The 20,035-nt window shown below is 39.7% G+C and overlaps 1 protein-coding gene across 1 annotated transcript; it reads left to right on the top strand.

Annotated features, from left to right (window-relative positions):
- The first annotated feature begins 61 nt into the window (after positions 1–61).
- hsf4 (heat shock transcription factor 4) lies at positions 62–19,652 on the top strand. Its single transcript, XM_011476379.3, has 13 exons — positions 62–967; positions 5,341–5,449; positions 5,529–5,656; positions 6,109–6,233; positions 9,315–9,390; positions 9,882–9,949; positions 11,222–11,321; positions 13,331–13,449; positions 13,533–13,754; positions 13,831–13,942; positions 14,372–14,437; positions 16,007–16,087; positions 16,702–19,652. Exons 1-12 carry the CDS (start codon positions 842–844, stop codon positions 16,064–16,066), a joined length of 1,311 nt encoding a protein of 436 aa, XP_011474681.1. The 5' UTR covers positions 62–841; the 3' UTR covers positions 16,067–16,087; positions 16,702–19,652.
- The last annotated feature ends 383 nt before the right edge of the window (positions 19,653–20,035 follow it).

The raw sequence follows: 20,035 nt of genomic DNA, 5'->3' as shown, positions 1-20,035 counted from the left end.
CACGTTTAAACAAATACATTTAAGCAATGATAATAATAAAACAAATTCCTTCACAAGCTCACATGCCAAAAAAGTGTGGGCACCCCTCCCTTAGACTTACCTGAAGATATTAAAACCTTCACCTGTTAACATGTAAAAGAATAAAAATAAAAAAATCACATATTTACTTTCTTCTGTGGTTAGAAGCATATTTTAACATCTGCTTAATTGGTAGATACATTTTGTTTTCAGATGAAACTAGTATTTTTTTCTCGACAAAATTTTACACGTCAGTTTGTGAATATATTTTGTTTTCAGAGGCTATACTGTTACTTTACAAAACAGGTATGTGTCAAGGTTGATCTTTTGGAGCTTGTCGTCTCAAAAGTAGCATGCCAAAAAAGTGTGGCCACCCCTGCTCTAAAATAATACAGGTTATGTCTTCTATTGTGAGCTCTGAGTTCAGCCAGCAGGCTGTTGCAGGTGGACAGAGATGCATTATTGAAGCTTTTGTGTTGATGCTGTATTGTTGGACTGGCCATTGATTGTCAGTGGGGGGCTGGGTTTTGCAGGGGGGGTTGAGCTTGAATTGTGTGTGCTGACACTGAGCTTCTGGGATGACATTCATTGGGATGAGTGGTGTGAACAGAACACAGAGAGGATAAGCAACAAAGAGAAAAACTGAAATTGCTACAAAGACACAGTACTGGCAACGAGCAGAAACGGACTGACATGGAACCAGGAAGAATGAGACAAACTTGGGAATATCAGTAACAGGATAGCGTGAGGGAACTTCCTTGAACATGGACTAACCTGGAAGTCATTACAAACGCAGGCAAACATAGAGTGGACCAACATCACCATGCAGGAGTCTCCAGGTGCCGTGGGTGTAGATGGCAGCTATTCCAGCAATGTTCCTGCCTTTCTCACCAAGCTCTGGACACTGGTTGAAGATCCGGACACCAACCACCTGATCTGCTGGAGTGCTGTGAGTTCAAAATACATTGCATGTGAGACTGGCACATGAAACTTTTTTAACTGTAACCAAGTTAACAAGGCATAAAATGGGCAGTTTAAAACCCGCCCAAACTTTAAGGACCCGTGTGTAGAAGAACTGGTCTTCAACTGCTACCTCCAGTTTTACCTCAGAGCCATTGTCTCTAAGCCAGCAAGATGGCTGCCATCACCACAGTCTTCTAAACCTTTCCTTTCATTTTTGCTACCCCAGATTAGTCACGCAACACACCGCTGTGCAGTGGTAGGGCACCGTGCGCCATGGTAGGGCAAAGTGGTGTAGAAGTAGGGTGGTCGACCTTTGATCGGAAGATTGCAGGTTCAATTTCCACCTTGAACGCCCATGTGTCGAAGTCCATGTTGCCTCTGGTGGAAGGTTGGCACCAGTGTTCAGCAGTGGAGCCACCATCAGTGTGTGAATGGGACTGTGACTGTAAAGCGCTTTGGGCCTTCAAGAAAGGTAGAAAAGCGCTATACAAGTAAACACCATTTACCTATATACCTTCCTCTACCCCTTTCAACTCACTTGCACATACCTCTTTCCTGTACAATAATGCTGTAGAGGTTGACCTAAAGTCCGCCATGGTGTTGACCTCCTCGAAACCATGCTGTTGCTCATATATGGTCTCAACGTTCATTTGGTTTATTATTTCAAGCAATTTCAGAAATAGAAAAAATAAAATCCTAGCTTCCACTAAGCTGCTGCTCCCACTAAGACTCTTGACCTTTTAGTACATTTTTTTTAAACTACAGTGTGACTATCAGCTTTATATCTCTTTATTTCCACAACTCTGTGTCTCCCCACTTCTTAAAAATCACCACCTGTACATTACCCCATTCATCAAGCATCCTCCGACTCTCTAAGATCTCTGTTTAGGCAAATCAGCTTAAACAGAAACTTTACTGCCACCTCCACAGCTATTCTGTCTGGACCACCTGTCTGTACACTCTTCATCCTTTTCAATGGCTTTCTCACTTCATCCTCAGAGATTTTTGCAACTTCCTCATCCACAACAGCCGTGTTTCCTTCTTTACACAAGTGGACATTTTCAAAGTTCTTCTTCCAGCTTCGCATCACAACTGTGGATTACTATTTATACGCTTTGTTTGAAAATCACAATCGTGTCAACGAATTTCCATGCTTGTCCATAATTGTCCTAACCTGGTGCGCATAATTTCTATCCATTTCTCTGTATTCCCAATATGTACAGATCTGCTTCTCCCTCCTTTGAGCTCAACCTACCACCCAAGTTCTCCTACATCTTTTGAGTGCCCTTTGTCATCCCAACCTTCACGTTGTGCTGCATCTTGCTGTATTTCTGTTTGCTGTCTTGTGTCATATTAGTGTACCACTTTTCTTCTTAGCAAGCTTTTTCCTTTTAACACAACTCCTGAACTTTTTCATTCCACCACCTAGTTGCCTTATCTGCTTTCCTCATTACAAAAGACACACCAAGTACCTTCCTCCGAGTCTCCCTGATCACTTTAGCTGTCCAGTCATGTGGGTGAACCTCCTGATCTCTCAAACCTCTTTCCACTTCCCCCTAAAACCAAAAAAACGCTTCCTTTTCAGCTTCCACCACCTGATCCTCTGATCTGCATTTGTCTTCATCATTTTCCTCCCCATCAATCATCCTCACACCACCATCCTATGCTGTCTGGCTAATCACTACCCTTTTCCTCAAAGGATACCCTGGATCACCTCATCCATCTCCCTCCAGAATTTCTCTTTCTTCTCAAGCTCACATCATACCTGGATGGCATAACCACTGACATTACTCAATATCAAACTTTCAATTCCCAGAGTTACACTAATTCCTCTACATCAGTGTTTTTCAACCAGTGTGCCGCGGGAGATGGTCAGGTGTGCTGTGGGAAAACTGCCTCATTAACTGATCTAAAAACATTTACCATCTCCAGGATATCAACTCTTTGTTCATCCAAACAGGTCCTGATAAAACACTGAGTAGTTAGGAATATGAAAGATCGTAAAAGACTTTTCTTTGTGTTTATTTGATTAAATTAAAGACATTTTGATAAGAATAACGGGACAGCGATTTAACCGTAGCGTTGGCTGTTTTCAGAAAAGTCCCGCCCCTTTTACTATGTCTCCGCCAATCATTCTTGGAGGCTTAATCACACTTCATCAGTCTGACCAATCAGAAGTGGTTAAAGTCCTCACTTTTGTTGTTCCGATTCTGCTCATAAAGTCGCTCAGTTCCAACAAAAATACCAGCTAAAGCGCTTATTTAGCGGCGTAGCTTTTTCACAGAATCCGGTAAAAGACCGTGGAAAAAGTGAACAAAAAAATGAAGCTCAGAGGCGCTTGTCTGTTTGCGTTTGGCGGCTGTTTGCACTACATCTCCAATGATACATTGGGTTAAAGTGACAGCGTCCCAGCGCACAATGAGTGCTTCCTTTGACGTCTTGAAACCACAAAGAACACACATCAAACAGTTTTTAAATCTTTTAACGTAACTTTTATTACATCTTTTAGAAAAAACAGCTGCAACTTCCAGCTTTTTCTGCCACAATTATCACAAAAATGCATGTGAGATTGCTGAGGGGGGGCTGTAGATCAATACAGACATGAGTTTCCAAAGTCAAAGTGTGCCGTGGCTCAAAAAATGTTGAAAAACACTGCTCTCTATGACTCTTTCTTCTCCTCTGGAGCATTTTAAAAAAACTCCTCTCTCAGGTCGCCCCAACTCCATTTGTTTTTCCATACACTAAATGATAAAACAGTTTGAACCTATTCCTAGTTTGTAAGCCTTGTTTACTTTTTCTATTTGGTCTCTTGAATACACACTTCTCTTCTTTTTCTTGAACACACACTTCTGTTCTTTCTATCCTGTCAGCAAACTCTCAAGTTTTCCATGTTGAAGTGAGTACATTCAACGTGTCTACTAACTCCAACACTCATGTCCTTCTTTTTTATTCTTTCCCTACAAACATTACTTTTCCCTTTCCTTCCTCAACCAACAATAATCCACCCTGGTCATTGTTAACACAGGCCGCAACCAGATGGGTATGAAAGTTATATTCATATCTGATTTAGCTTTGGTTTTAGGTTGGATTGCTTTACTAACAAAAGCATTTTCCAGGGCCGCAGTCTGGCACACGAAAGCACTGCACTGTACTACCTTGTGGTTAGCGTTGTATTAATTTTTTTTTTTTTTTTTTATTAATCCCCTGAATACGAAACCAACAGGAGAATTGACTTTTCCAACACTCTCTACACTTTGCTTTGCAATAGAGTACCACAAACAACAGAAAGTAGTATGGATCCTGTTTTTGAGGCCAGAGTGGATGCAGCAGAAATAGCATGCTAACATCACTGTGATTTCTTATTCATATATCTTACCCCCCCCCAAATAAGAAAATGTAAAATGTAAAGCAGCAAAACATGTTTGAAATACTCAACAGCTATATTTAAACTGGCAAAAGTATTAAACAAATTTCTTAAGGAGAGAATGAGTGAATATGTTGATCAGATCGATGGAAAAGATCCTGAGGAAGCACAGAGTTAATGATGTGTGTTTGTACAAGAAAAGATAGTGTGAAAGATTAGCATACGTATCCATATCAGTGCATGTACATGTACCCAATCGCAAAATATTCCAACTTCATTTGTTGAAGTTGGTGATTTGGTTACAAGGCCTAAAACTTGATTTATAACAAATTCCCCTCGTAGATTTCAATGTTCTTTTTCTCATGGCAAATTGGCTGTCTTAAATTGTAGAAGCTATAACTCCTCTTGGACTCTCACTTTAATATGTTAGCAAGCTATTGTCTCCAGTTTCAACAGCCAGCTCCACATTCTGCACTCCATACAGCCAAAACCCGCCTTGCTTGGGATAACTGCCTATGTCAACACTTAACTGTAACATGTGAAAAGTATTGTTATATGATTTTTTAATATGTAATTTTTATTTAAGGTCATCTGAAGGAAGTTTCCAATGAGTTTTGCCAATGTTTACATTAAAATAATAATAGAATTTAAAGAATTGCTCAAATTTTTGTTTCATGCATCTTGTTGACTAATATATACATGCGCATCTTTATTTTTACTGTTCTTCCTGGTACGTATGCATTTCTGATACCTACCAGGACAACCTGTAAATTAAGAAAAAGGTTGATCCTCTCAAATAAAAAAAAAATGGTTAAAAAATTAAATGCATTACTTGAAAAGATGCAACTAATTAAAATCAGGCTTCAACAACCAAAAAGGCCAGAGATGTTGGAAAATGAGACCCTAAAAGAACAGAGATGATTAAAGCATGTAATGAATAAAATGCTCTGTTAGAAGGTTCTGTTGACTAACTTCTCAAACCTGACTGGTTTCAGACCGGAACCAGTTTCCATGTGTTTGACCAGGGACGCTTTGCCAAAGAAGTTCTGCCAAAATACTTCAAACATAACAACATGGCAAGCTTTGTTCGACAGCTCAACATGTGTGAGTACACCGGTTCTTCTCCTCCCTGCCTTTTTTGTGACAGAGTTTGAACTTCTATGTTTGTGCCTTCTTTCTGTAGATGGTTTTCGTAAGGTGGTGAACATTGAGCAGAGTGGTCTGGTGAAGCCAGAGAGAGATGATACAGAGTTCCAGCATCTGTACTTCCTCCAGGGCCATGAACATATGCTGGAGCACATCAAGAGAAAGGTACAGCTACACTTGACTTCTTGCACGTCACTTCAATTGTAAGGAGCTCTCCTATGAAGTTTAAAGGGAACATTTTTCGGTCAGAGATCTGAAACTATTTTTGTTATTTTTAATAACACAAAGTTTTGCAAACTTTATGCAGCGTAATTGCATTTCATAGTTAGGATGTTATTAATTCCACTGTGGGGACATTTCAGAAAACTACTTTAGTTTTCTTGTCAATGTCTTATTGTTCGAAGATCTTGTAAAAAAGGTAATTAAATCTCTACGTTTATGCTTTTACACTGTTTTATACATTTATTACTTTAATTAGTTTGGAAGAGTTACATCTTTAAATGAACCCCCAAATTAGCTTTTTTTTCATTTTAATTTAAATGAGTTTGAAAACTAGTCAATATATATGCTGTAATGGAACATTAGCTACCATCTAAAACTGAGTTTTATGTGATTAGGTATCCATTGTGAAGAGCGAAGAGACCAAAGTTCGTCAGGAGGACCTCAGTAAACTGCTTTATGAAGTCCAGCTGCTTAGAACACAGCAGGACAACATGGAGTTTCAGATGCAGGACATGAAGCAGTGAGTACTCCCACTTGTGTGTGCCTTATTGCAAAACTGGACTTGTAAGACCACTGATTATATATTCACCAACCTCACTGGGGCCAATGACTCAGAAATGCACCCAAAGAAATGTAACATCAAGGCTTCAGCTTAGGAATAGAGCTAAAAAGGTGTGCATGCAGTTTAGTGGTAGGGGTGCGGATTTCAGACAAGCTCACTCCTGATTAGCATGAGTGGTTGCCATAGAAATGTTGACTGACTCGAACCAACTACCGTGTTGTTCAGAGTATAGGTTGCGTTCTTTTTGCACAGTTTGGCTGGGGGTGCGACTTATGCTTAAATGGCTCATATGTTCATTATTTTCCCACAGACCAAAAGGTCCTCTAAATTTATTCTAATTTTTGTTCCCCTGTTCGGAAATTTACGAGACAGCAAGTCCTCAAATTGGGTTTCAGAGAAATAAAAGTAGCGCTGAAAGCGACCATCATTTAAACAAAGCTCCTGATGATAGCAAACCTTATTATTCTGGGAGAGTCTCTGAATGATCTCACAAACCCAGACATTGAGACGTGCTTACCGATGCATCTGTAGAAGCAATATATAAACCTGAACTCTCAATATCATCATCTGTGTCCTCAATGCATTGTAAATACAGACAAAGCTTCCATACAGTGATGTGGCTAAAAGCTTGATGGTAGCTTCTTCCATCCACGGCGGGAGCGTCTAGTTTATGAACATATTTATTGAGAAGCGACACAATTTTCTCCCAAAAGTGGAACTTAATTTCATTTGTGCCAGACGTAGGTCAATTTCTATGGATGACGTCAAACTCACTCGGTCCAGTTCTCATATACAGTCAGTAGTTAGGATGTTAAAATACTTTCAATTGAATTTCCTAGTAAGAAATAAAAACTATTGTTCCAGTTTTTAAACTATTTTTAAAAATCTACATGCCTACATAAAACATAGGGGGGGGAAAAGCTGCAAGCTTTTTATAAATAAATGCATATATACTTTTTATAAATGCATATAAAAAGCTATCTTCCCCCATCACACCTTGTTCCACAGGGTCTAAGGTTATATATACAAAAAGCTAAAATGCAAAAATTAATAACTAAAATCCATATTTTGAAGCTGGATGGACTGGCAACAGAAGATCTTCAGGCTATGTGTTAGAAACTGTAAGAAAAACACAAATAGTTCTGTCTGCTCAGTCTCATTTTTACAGATTGTTATGTTTTGGCTGCTGAAGTCCATTTAATAAAGGTTTATTTCAATTCACACCTCAAAATATGAACATATTTTAAAATACACAAAAACATATCAACTATCAAGATTTTAGTTTAATTTAAATCAACCTCTCAGCTGTTTTTCTTCTTGTGAATTGTGCTCTGAATGAGTAGGCTTTAGCTTCAGAGGCTATTGTTGCTTATAAATAGCAAATGTGGGTCCATTATAGAGCAGAGCTGCTTTTGCTCAGTATTGTTCTCTAAAGTGGGGAGAGAATGTTCATCCACACACCTGACTCACATGCTGACAAACCAACCAACCAACCAACGGAGTGCGAACAAAGGCAGAGCAGGTGTGCACATGCAGATGTTAAAAGTGCCATGTTCCATGATCCTAACTCTGTCTTGAAGTTGCATTCAGTGACATCAATCAAATTGGCAGCATTGGCATTGCTACCTAAAAACAAAGAAACCAACGAAAGCAATTTAACAATGGATGCTGTTAAAATTTATTTTTTTGTAGTTTAATACCGGTATCCGTTTTTTGGATTTATAAGCGGACCCCGCATTTTACAGTGATACAATAAAACCTGCAATTCTAACTCAATAGTTGTTTTTTTGACAATTCACTCCATTGTATGTTGGATTTACATCTTAGCCCATTGTCAAAGTACCCTCATGTCAAATGCCCATTTAATTAAATGTAAATGAAAATGTTTTATGTTGGAATTATTTTTTAATTAGGATTTTAATTACACCAACTTTAAACTTTATTGCTTTTTTGCCATATCAAAAAACCAAATGAGTAATATCATGTTCTGAACAAAATAAACTTGTATCATCTGCAAAATAACAAACCTCAATATGTTACATTACAAATATCACTTAGGAAAATCAAATCAATTTTGGTCCCAAAAAAGAAACTTGGGGATTTCGATGGTTTTATCAATTGTAGAGGTACTGTACCATTAATTATAATACATTAAAGACTGTCGTTTAAATAACTTTAAAACCAGTTTTCAATTACACTACAAATAGCATAATGTTCACATTTCTTTAAAAAAAAAAGTGAGTGATAATGGTTTACTTAGATCAATAAAAACACAGCATTGTCTTTACAATCCACAGCTTTTGCAACATTTTTTGTGAAATTGATAACCATCTAGGACATTTTTTTAAAAGCCAATGTTAATTGCGTAATTGATATTTCTGTAAAAGCATTAATCTTTACTGTTTGACAAATAATTTTTCCACTGTTATGTAAAATTGAGGAAGTGATGAAAATAGTCTATAATTGGCCCAATTTTTTAAATAAATTGTAATAACAAGAGCGAGTTTCTATTAATATCAACGTAAATTTTAAGCTCATGTTTTACTTTAACAAAAAAATACAATCACTGTTTGCACAACACTTTAAAAAGAAGCTCATACAATAAGATCAACAAAAACTACATTGCATGTCAGCAATATTTCTCTGTCAACATTAATAATTTTGTCATTAAATCATTGAGTACTTTTATCTCAGCAGTGCAGTAACTCATCTATTCTATAAAATTACAAACATGTCCACTGACAAAATACATGACATAAAAAAGAATGACGTTTTGCAGTTTTAAAGTTAAATGGTATATCATTTTTATCAACAGTTAATTTTTTTTATTTAATGTTTTTGAAGTTGTTTCTTAGGGGATGTTCTTGCACTTTTCTAACAGATCTAACTTTGTGGAACAAATGAGTCTTCTGAAGTCTACTATTGTTGAATGACTGCAAATTAACTCATAAAAGTATACAAATGTTTTTGTGTTCCATCATCATTAAAAAAAACACAAACAAAAGGGATGCTAACACAGTTTGATCCTCTGATTTGCAGGCAGAACGAGGTTCTGTGGAGAGAGGTGGTGTCACTGAGACAGAACCACACACAGCAACAGAAAGTCATGAACAAGGTCAGTCCTCACACATCATCTTTACCTTTACTTATTGCAACACTACTACAGGAGTGACGCAGGACCTGTTCCCTCTCAAATCCCACCGACAACATCTTTTTTAACAGCATCTCTTGTGGAAACGAATCAGTAATAACATCATGAGGTGGTGGGATGTCTTAATCATTAAACCTACAAACGGTGCAACACAATCAGAGGTGGAGTTTAAAGGTTGCTGCAACACACCAATCTCTGCAGTCCAACTTCAAATAAAACTTTCCCATTAGACATGTTGGTCCAAACCATAGGACATTTTTTATGCCCAAGTCTAACAAAAATATGCAGCTATTCCCCTACACCAAAGCAAATAGCCAAACATGATCAACATGTTAGATTAGAAGTGAGTATATTTGAGTGTTCCCCTTACTAAAAAGAACATTTGACAAAATTATTATTTATTTTAATGATTAAGAAAGCTGATTCTTGGTGTGTTTTTTTTCCGTCGTTACCAGCTGATTCAGTATCTGTTCAGTCAAATGCAACCCAACTCACCCAGTAATGTGAGCCTGAAGAGAAAGCTGTAAGTACACACAGATGCACACACACACACACACATACATATGCACACGCAGTGAAATAGACAAACATGGAGGGAAGGGCTGGCTCAGCTGACAAACTGAACAATCTAACTGAACGAGCGCTGAATGGAGACAAGTGCTGAGTCAGTTGGTCACACAAACGTTCGCACACAGTGAAGGCCGAGCAAAGTGCGTGACCCTGCTGCAGCCAGTAAGAGCAGAACGCTGGCTCAGCTCAGCTTCTGAGAGAACAAGGCCGGCATGAGACGTTTTCCCACTTGTTTTAGTGTGGTGGCATCACTCCTGCACGGTAATGGCGGTTTGGGGTTTCGGCTACAAGTAACTACTGGCAGAATTAAATAAACTGGCAGATGGCGGATAATTATTTCAAATTTAGGTTCAATTAAAAAGAAATGGGATCTTCAAGCTTTTTAAGCCGAGTCAAACGGTTTTACTTGTGATTGGCCTTGATTGAATTTAGACTTTGAACCCTTGTGTTATCCTATGACCCCACCCTTGCATTGACGTGTTCTCCCTACCATGACAAAGGTGGATAAAGGTGGAAAGATTTCATGTAATCCATGGACACCAGTGAAGATCACAAATAATTGAAGAAAAAAGGTTCAGAGCACTGTCTAGTGGGTCTAGATGACCCAACTCCCAATATTAAAGTGCCTAGGACAGCACAAGGGTTAACCGTTTATTTCTTTCCATTTGTGTGTTTGTGTTGCTGTTATTGGCATTTAGCTCCAATTGAACAGTCCCTTGACAAACGCATATCAGATGCATAACTACAACCATTGACTGCTAAAAACTTTTCTTTTTAAACCAAACTAACAAAAATGACCACTTCATCTACCACACAGCGTTGCGTTTCTCTACTCTGTACTTTTTAATTTTTAAGTGTAAACAGAAGATTTATGGTGGATTTATGCAACCAGATATGACAGGGGCCCCTAATATAACCAACTGGAGTTTCTCCGACTCAATAAATGATCCACAAAAGTGTCAATTTATTCATCACATTTCTAATGAAGCCTGTCGATACTGATCCTGTGGGCAAAGCTAAAAATCATTTTTATGTTACATATTTGATAAATCATCTGTTTGTAGTTTTATAAAAAGTTCTACATGAAAATGTTTGTTTTAATGAATAATCTTAATAATTTAACATTAAAAAAAACTGTTAAAATACCAACTTATTGTTTTCATTTTCAAATGAATATACACCTCTGCTAGCCACCGATGTGTAAGAAAATTGCTTTCCTTATCAGGCCTCTAATGTTGGACGATGGCCCCCCTAGCCCCTCTGCATCAAAGTTCAGCCATGCTCACCAGATGGAGTCCATGCACGAGTCCTTCTACATTCAGTCTGTGAGTATACAAACACACCATACCAGGTATGTCTTTGTCCATAAAAGCAAATCTGCAGGTCAGAGAATTTACTGTAACCTTGCTGTTTAGCAAAAAATCTGCTGGTGCCTCGGCCCGCTTTCATTCTTCCTCAGAGCTAAGGCAGGAAGGCCAGCTGTCCTGCATAAACAGCCTGGATTTTAAACATCGTTCACGTTACACACACTACTTTATTAATCACGTTCTGACCAAAAATCAGTTTTAGTAGATGTCAGACATCCGTGTAGATGTGGAACTATTCAGTAGAGGGCAGCATAAGTGCTAGAAATGTACTTGACTGCAGGTTTTCCATATCCCGTCTTTATCCTTCAGTACCTGTAGGTTACAGAAGAAAGGTGATGCAGACAGAACAAATAATTATTAGCAAGAACGGCAGTGTTACGGCAGTGTTTTGAAACCTAAACAACCCAAACCAGTTCCACCTGAGTCGTTAACAGCTGAAAGAGATGACCAGTTTGCGGAGGGAGTCTCTGGCTCCCCAACCCCCAGCTGAGGACAAAGGACTCTTAACGACCCGAAACCATGTAGGCTAAGTTGACAATACCATTCAGTTTCAGGTCTGACTCCTCCCCAATGAGCGCATATATACCAGCTCTTCGACCAGCTATTTCAGAATTGACAAAGCCTCTTGGATAAGAGGTGAAACTTCTAACTTTAAAAACCAAGTCCAGATGACAGCCCCTAAGCCCCAACCTGGATGAATGAGAGTCTTCATATACATCAGCAAGAAAATAACAGATAAAATAACTTTATTTAACCAACTTCTTCAGTTCGGACTAATGAGCAAAGTCACACAAGTGATGAATGTGAACACGGATTCCTTTTATCCTCTTGAAGTCCCACTCCAATCATCTTTTGATCTACAGTATTCCGGTTAGGGACCAGAGACACCTGCGAATGCACAGACCCCACAAATACGGAAAACCCCACCCAACACCCCTGAGGCCGAAGAATGTGATTAACCCTTGTGCTATCCTATAGGGTCTAGAATCTAGATGACCATTGACGTGTTATCCCTACCACGATAAAGGTGGATAAAGGTGGAGAGGATTTCATGTAATCCATGGAAACCAGTGAAGATCACAAATCATTGAAGAAAAAAGTTCAGTGCACTGTCTTGTGGGGTCTAGATGACCACTCCTAGTGTCAAAGTGCCTAGAATAGCACAAGGGTTAAGTGTGAGTGGTGCTGCAGCGCGATTTGAGTGTCTCTTCTCCCAGAAGAGGCCAGTGTCATCCACCATTCATTCACCTGGATGATATTTATTCCCCGCGATCATCTTTCTTAGCATATCAGAATATTTTCCGGCCGCTTCCGAGTCAGCTAATGCCATTTCTCTGACCTTTTGTGATGCACCGGAGGAGTCAAATGACTGAAAAAATCACCTGCGAATACATGAAACTGCTAATATTTTTACACGAATAAGCGTTAAAAATGTGTTCCCAGTGGTCTGATATCCTATCATCTCTTTGTTTACTCTCTCTCTCCCGCTAGCTTACAGCCCCTAACACCCCCAGCCTAACATAACTGGTGCAACAAAAATGGCGAGCAATATCAGAGCTAGCCCGCTGTACAGTTTTAAATCCACATTCCAGCTCAGATGAGGAAAACAAACACACAATACATGGATCTATTTGTCTGCGGGTGGATGCGTCGGAATAGAGTGGAGCAGGGAGCTAGTTGCCTGATGACTGTAGTTTCTACGTCACAAATAAGCTCTTTTTAACTACATACGAAATGAATAAAGATGAAGAAATACTCCGAAAAACAATTTTAAGCTATTTTTTTATATAAATGTCCTCCATCATCAGAAAAATGCTACAAGAACATGTTAAAAATGATTTTACCAGAGAGATTCGTTGAATCACAACCAGACTGGTTAAGGATTATTTTTATCCATATTCATCCAGTATATTTTCATGCAAAAGTAACAAAAAAATGCTTCATAGTCCTCTCCTCTTCCTCCTCAGCCATCTAGTGACACAGCTTCCTGCTCAGGGAGCGTGCTGACAGGAGGGCCGATTATATCAGACGTAACCGACCTTTCTCAGACTGGAATGGCCCTGCAGATGCAGCCTGATGAGAGCAGGTAAGGCATGAAAACAGGAGTGGTACCTCCAGCGATCAGAGTCCGTGTTTAAACCTATACACACTTTGTGATGCCTCTGACAGAGAAAATTGCATGGTGCTCATCAAAGAGGAGCCTGCGAGTCCAGGCATGAGACCAGGTGGGAAGCGAGACAGCATGGGAGGGGGAGAAGAGGTCATGTCACTGACCTCCACTTGTGAGGTGTGCTCCGAACCTCCTGTTCTCCCCGTGGCAATGGTACAGTCTGTTCTGGAGGGAAGGAGTTCAATGATGGAGAGGAGGAGCAAGAGACTTGCCCTCGAAAGGTGAGAGCTCACAGGTGGACAAAAGCGCAGAACCTTTGCGTTTGGGCAAAGCACCTGACTCTGGGTTTGTCTTTAGAGCCGAGGTTCCAGATAGTGCGGAGAATGTGGACATGAGCCTGGAGGAGCTGCAGCAGCTGCTGCTCAGGAACCACCACCAGGGGGCAGTGGAGTCTGGCACTGTCATGGACGTGAGTTGACCTAGCCTTGTAACTCCTTATCAAATGAGCACAGAAGGAGCCAAAGCAAACCTAGTAGAAATTCACTTGTATATACAGTATGCTCAGACATTAGAAACAAATAGGCCGCGCTTTGAAAGCCTGTGCCTTTCCCTTTGTTAAAATAAATGTATATCTAATCTTCATGTTAAAACACTGAAAAACACAACGACAAAGAGGCACACAGTGCTTTCATGTCCCACGTGTGCTGCAGAGGGTAGAGTAAGGAAAAGCATCTGACACAGAACCAAAATCATCTATGGGAATCACAAACAGAATTTACAAATCAGATTGGTAAAGCAGTCAACTGAACTTGGTTTATCTTCTGTCCTAACTGTCACACACATTTTATGCACGGTAATCCCTGCGTCAAAGCTCCTTTCTCTTTTCTGTGCACTACAGCCCTTCAGTTTAAATCTGCCTCTGACTGAATGGAACTTCTCAGAGATGGAATCCAACCTGAAATCTGTAAGTCTACGCTGCATAAAGTCTTGGTCACAACTTTCCTTATGGGTTGTCCACAGTTGAAAAAGGGGGGGGGGGAACATGAAACAGGTGGTCTGCATGAAACAGAAAGGTCAAAGATCGCTTGGTTAGCCCATAGAGTAAAAAAGGTTCATGCACATTTGATGAACAGCAAGGGAAAGTGGATAATACGCAGGCGTGCAAATTCTTCATTTTTCTAACCCCCTAAACACTTGGGTGCAGCCTGGCTGTTAGAAATAAGAAAATTAGAGCGTAGTTTGTGTGGACAACCCTATGGGCACTTTCGTGTCACGTGGACACCCTGTGTTTGAGGCATTTGTGCACAGTCAGTGAGGAGCAAGTACATGTTGCATAAGGGGCTGTAAAACAGCATCACCTGTATGTCATAAGTGCGTGTGACTTACATGTTCTTTTCAAATACTTCACCATACAATCGCCACAAGCATGTCAACCGCAGATTCCATTTTCATGACATACCTTGAGGTGGGCGCATGAGTCTGAAGGAAACTGCAAGACACACCTGTGCTCCCTTTAAAATGCAGCCGATCCTCTATGACCCTCCAAAAGGTCCGAACAATCCCAAAAACCCGCAGCACCCGTACCGTGACTAAAGGCCCGTACACACCGGGACGAATATTCGCCAGGCGTTATTCGCCAGCGTTTTTCGCCACGTTTTTTGTGTTCACACCCAGGCGATTTTCGCTGACGATGAGCCGAGTTAACATGCAATTGCTTTCCCTGACATTAGATGGCGCTAAATGTAAAACAGAAATACTCCTGTACACAAGGTGGCGCTGCGCAACTTCACGCTTCTTAAAGTCGCTTTTCACTCAGAAGAAGAGAGCAAGTATTTACGCGCTTGTCAGAATCAAACAAAGAAAACATGAATATCTCCAGCACCAGTAGCTCTAGCTCCAGTTCCAGCGATGAAGAAATTATTGTTCTGTTGAATGATGAAAGACGCCGGAAAAGACGCCGATTTTGGGTACATCCCATAATTACGAAAAGAGAAGAACATGGGGAGTTTTATCGACTGGTACAAGAGCTGAAAATGTATCATGAGCGTTTTCGGGAATATTTTAGAATGTCCGTCATTATTTCTTTGCGGCAGTGTAGACGCTACTTGGCGTCTATCTTCTTCGCTGGTATGTGTGCTCAGAAAGGCAGTTTTATGTTTGAGCGCCCCCAAGTTGTGTTTTACTGTAACTTCAGAAGCTCCAGACACATGTGCAAAAGCGCCATTCTCATTGGTCGTGTAGTTTTTGACGCGGTGCGTCAAACCAAAAAACCGAACCCGAGGCGTTTTTTAAAAAGTGACGCTTTGACGCGTGGCGTTTTTTCGCGTCGGTGTGCACACTCACATTGGTGCCCTTTGTTTAGTCACGAGGCGTTAAACGTCGGCGAATATCGGGCGCGAAATTCGTCCCGGTGTGTACGGGCCTTAAGGCTTTAAAACCTGAAAGTCTATGCACTTTTTAGATCATGAGCAACTGTGTTTAAGAGTCTTTTAAGAGGTATACATAAACTAAATTGCTTTTGTTTATCCAACAGTACATGTTCCAGAACCAGGAGGCAGAAGCGTTTCCAGCTTCTAACTGCGAGGAGCAGTGACTCTGTGCCATGAAGATTAAGGTAAAGATACCAATAAGAAGAAATTACAGTTTTTTTTATTTCAAAGCTTTTATGTGTAATATATTTAGGCAATATGTTGAAGTAGTGTTTCCAACTGTTTATAAAAGAAGAAACAAAACTGAGAAAGATTAGAGACAAAAATAAGAATCTGACTGTATCTCATTGGATCAGCGGCAAAAGGGGAAATACAACCAGGGCTCGGCGATGTACCGGTGCCAGTACTAATATTTGCATAATTTCAGTTTATCTGTATCGGTCGGATATTTTAAAAAATCTATCGATATTGTTCTGACTGTTTTCAGATACATTTTATTTTTGAAATATATACTTGCTCCTAATAGATCACAGGGAGCACAGGGAAGCTCATAGTTTACAGTTGTGTCCTACAGTCAATGAATGGTCTGAATGATTTTAGATACATTTTCAAAGTTTTAAAGTGCTACTTCTTCCTTTGAGATACCTTTTGTACATTAAAAGGGTCAAATACAATGTGATTGTATAGCAAAAGAAAAGTTGTGAGGCATCGGCTGCCTCTCTTCTGATGTTCTAGATAAGTTTCCTGAGAGGGTGATCGCATCCCAGAGGACACTCACGCTTTTTTTCTCTCTCCTCAGACCACAGATGCTGCCGTTACGCTCTTTCTTCCATTCTGAATGACTTTGACACTTCACATGTCAAATTGTCTCCAAAAAAAACAACAAACGATGACGTTTGGTTGCACATCAACACGATGGGACACCACTGCGAGCCCAGCCGCATGCAGAAGGTCCACTCTCGGCTCGTGCAATTTAGTCTTTGTGTGAGAAAGAGTTGATGCTTGTAGAAGTGACTTTTACTTCCTTTAAAGAAATTTCACTAATGTGTAACAAAAACAAGCTAGGTTTTTTTTATTATTTTAGCTTTTGTATTACAGAACAACTTTAAGTGAAATAACTGGACAATGCAGTTTAAATAACACATTTTCAATTAAATATCAAAAGAAGGAAATTGTTTCAGAACATCACAGGCACATTAGACTTTGTGATAGAAGCGGTTCCTGGTAAACAGTTGGAGAAAAAGCTCAGATTTCTATTTTCATTGATGTTTACCACACTTAAACATTCATTTCATGTTTCTTTGCACAGATTTGACATGTAGCAGGATGTTCAGTGCCTTCTCTTTTGTCAATTTAAATGTAAAGTTGTAGGGGAATACAAACTCACTTTCATTTTACAAACACATGAACACTACTGCACTTTTGCACGATTTCTAGGATTAGTTAGACATATAACAGGCCAATTTTTATAGAAAAACAACAAATAGTCAATTCACGTGGCGGACTGAAATGTTTTTCTTTTTTAGCTTCATTTTAATATTTACGTTCCTGAAGCTACCGAGAGGCATTCATGACTTAAAATGCAACACAACCACCTTTAATGAATACACACATGAATACATGAAAGAAAACATCTAATACTCGAATGTCTTTATATGCCGGACATACATGCATGGAGTGGTTACTTGAGCTTTAAACCTGTGATATAGTTGTGACTATTGATTTCAGTAATGTGTATAAACTTTATTTATACAAGGAATTGCTAACTGCCATTTAAGTCAAATGTGAACGCTCAGCACTGGTTGCAGGCAACAGTTTCACTAGGGCAACTTCTTGGAAAAGCCGCCTGACGATAAGTTGTGCAATATTGTACCGAACTGTGAGGAAACGGCAATACACCGATGACCGTAGGAATGTAGGAAGCAGCAGCTGTGTAAGGTTAATGGGGTTCAATTCCAACGTAATGTTAGCCTGTTGATTTGTGAGGGGTTTCTACTACCACGGTAACCAAACAGAAAACAGCTTTTTTGGAAAGGGATAAAGCCTTGGTCATATGCACCCAAATGGGGGTTGACCCCTACTGGTCCTGCTGATTTTTGGGTTATCCGGGCCCTTGGCGGGTTATACAAAGGAGGGGTTGCATCTTAATGGGAGTGTAGGTGTATCCCTTAAAATTTCCCTTAAAACTTGTGCACCCACCTTAAGGGACAGCACAAAAATGGAACGTAGGATTGTCGTGTCTATGCAAAGTGTATTAGGAAGTATTTGTAAGGCAAATGTATGTTGTACGCACTCATGACGTACAAGCAATGCTGTCCTATGGTGTCCTTACATCAAACTCTAGTCATTGATAAAGTGCTAGCACTGGCTCGTTACTGACCACGTGCAAATGCTGCACCCATGGGGTGTGTCCGTAAACCTAAGTGTCCGTAAGCATTTCTTAATCACGCACTTATGACGTGAACAGCCCTAACTTACCCCTTGCACAGTGTGCAGGATTTGAGGGGTTGACAAGATGGGCAATCTATGATGTGCCTGCGAATCAACTACTTCACTTACCCTTGCATGTTGTGTAAGTGTTCGTAATGACCTGTTTCCCGTACTATTCCCGTCGAAAAGAAATGTGCCTGAACATTTTCACTCTACAGGTTTATCAAGCGATCAACGGCCTCTCTGCTTGTGGGCCACCCTATGGCCAACACAGGTTTGCCAATTTTTCGTCCGGAGACAGCCGGTATCCACCATGAAGGGCAGTTGTGACCAAGGCTTGAGATTATGTACGTTTTCATACTGTAGCTCATTAACTACTGGAAGTGTAGTAAAGACAGATCTGAATCCTTTTGTAACAGGCCACCTAGTAGTACTTTAGTAACTTGCATCAATTGAGGCTGCAAAATTTTGCTTCTATGATAAAATGAAACCGAATCATACTGTTGAAAAACTACGTTTCTACCACTTTAGCTGATTTTCTTAATGTTTTTAAAGAGGGAAAAACAGATGTATCCAACAGAAGGAGCTCCAAATGAACAGACTTCTCATGGTTTACAGGCCAACATTTATGTGATAGACCCTCCATCTCTGTTGAAACAAAATAAAACGGTGATCTGTGGTGTATGAAAAATGAAATTGCACTAAAAAAAATAAGGTTGTAGTAAATCCGATTTTAGATATAGAATTTATTTCTGTTCCTCACCATGAGTGTTAAAGATTTTTTTGGAGGAGTGATGAATACACACATTCAACTGCTGTTGTGTTCCAATTTAATCTGTTTTTCCATTTGAATATTTTGCACTGAAATGAATGGATGTGTGTTGAAATTAATTTTGCTCGTCGGGTTTGCAGATAGTTCAGGAGATATTTTTGTTGAAGGAGTGAAAGGATCTTTGCTTTAGTGAAGCCTGGCATCACAAAAGCACACAGAGAACAGTTAGTGTGAAATCCACATAGAAAACAAGCTCTATGAGCTTTGTAACAAACAAAACTAAGGAAATAAATAATCCTTTATCGGTAAAGACTGAAATTTGGGTGCTATGGAAAATGGGCTGTAATTTGCTGAACATGTCATTTTATTTTCTTCCTTTTTAAGACTAAAGTGTTGTTACGGAGAGTCAAAGACACTTAGCATGTAATCATCTGTTTATGAAATATTCAACTGGTTAATGCAAATAAAAAATAAAACCAGATTCTTGATTGTTTCTTTCAAAGATTATTTTTGAAGGCGTTTGTTGATCTTGAAAGTTGGCTAATGATCACTAAACCTTGCCATTTTTTACCAGACATTTTTTTTTTCAGTAAATTTGTCTCACACTTTCGTAGAACACAAATTGAGAATAAGCTCTGCCAGCACTGACAGACCTGCACTGGCTCTTCCAAATAAATACACCGGATCTTTTCGTAAGTGAGAAGAACTTTTGATTCTAGCTCCTCCCACACGCGGCGAGAACAGCAGCTTCATGCGGGATCCGGTGTCAGAGCGTCTGTGAAAAAGTGAATAAAATAATGAAGCTCAGAGACCCAAGTCTGTCCAGCATCAGCACCACTGCTTTTCACTACATCTCCCATGATGCATTGGGATTATGTGACCGCATCTCTTACTGCACTGCTGTAAGACATTTGTTTGGTTCAAGTCATCT

The sequence above is a fragment of the Oryzias latipes genome, chromosome 6 (assembly GCF_002234675.1).
Source record: "Oryzias latipes chromosome 6, ASM223467v1".
Taxonomy (NCBI): domain Eukaryota; kingdom Metazoa; phylum Chordata; class Actinopteri; order Beloniformes; family Adrianichthyidae; genus Oryzias; species Oryzias latipes.
This window is presented reverse-complemented; position numbering and strand designations above follow the sequence as displayed.

Coding starts and splice junctions, on each gene's coding strand:
- hsf4 (XM_011476379.3), top strand. CDS start 842: ATGCAGGAGTCTCCAGGTGCCGTGGGTGTAGATGGCAGCTATTCCAGC. Junction 11,322..13,330: donor AGTCCTTCTACATTCAGTCT/GTGAGTATACAA, acceptor CTTCCTCCTCAG/CCATCTAGTGACACAGCTTC. Junction 13,755..13,830: donor AAGAGACTTGCCCTCGAAAG/GTGAGAGCTCAC, acceptor GTTTGTCTTTAG/AGCCGAGGTTCCAGATAGTG.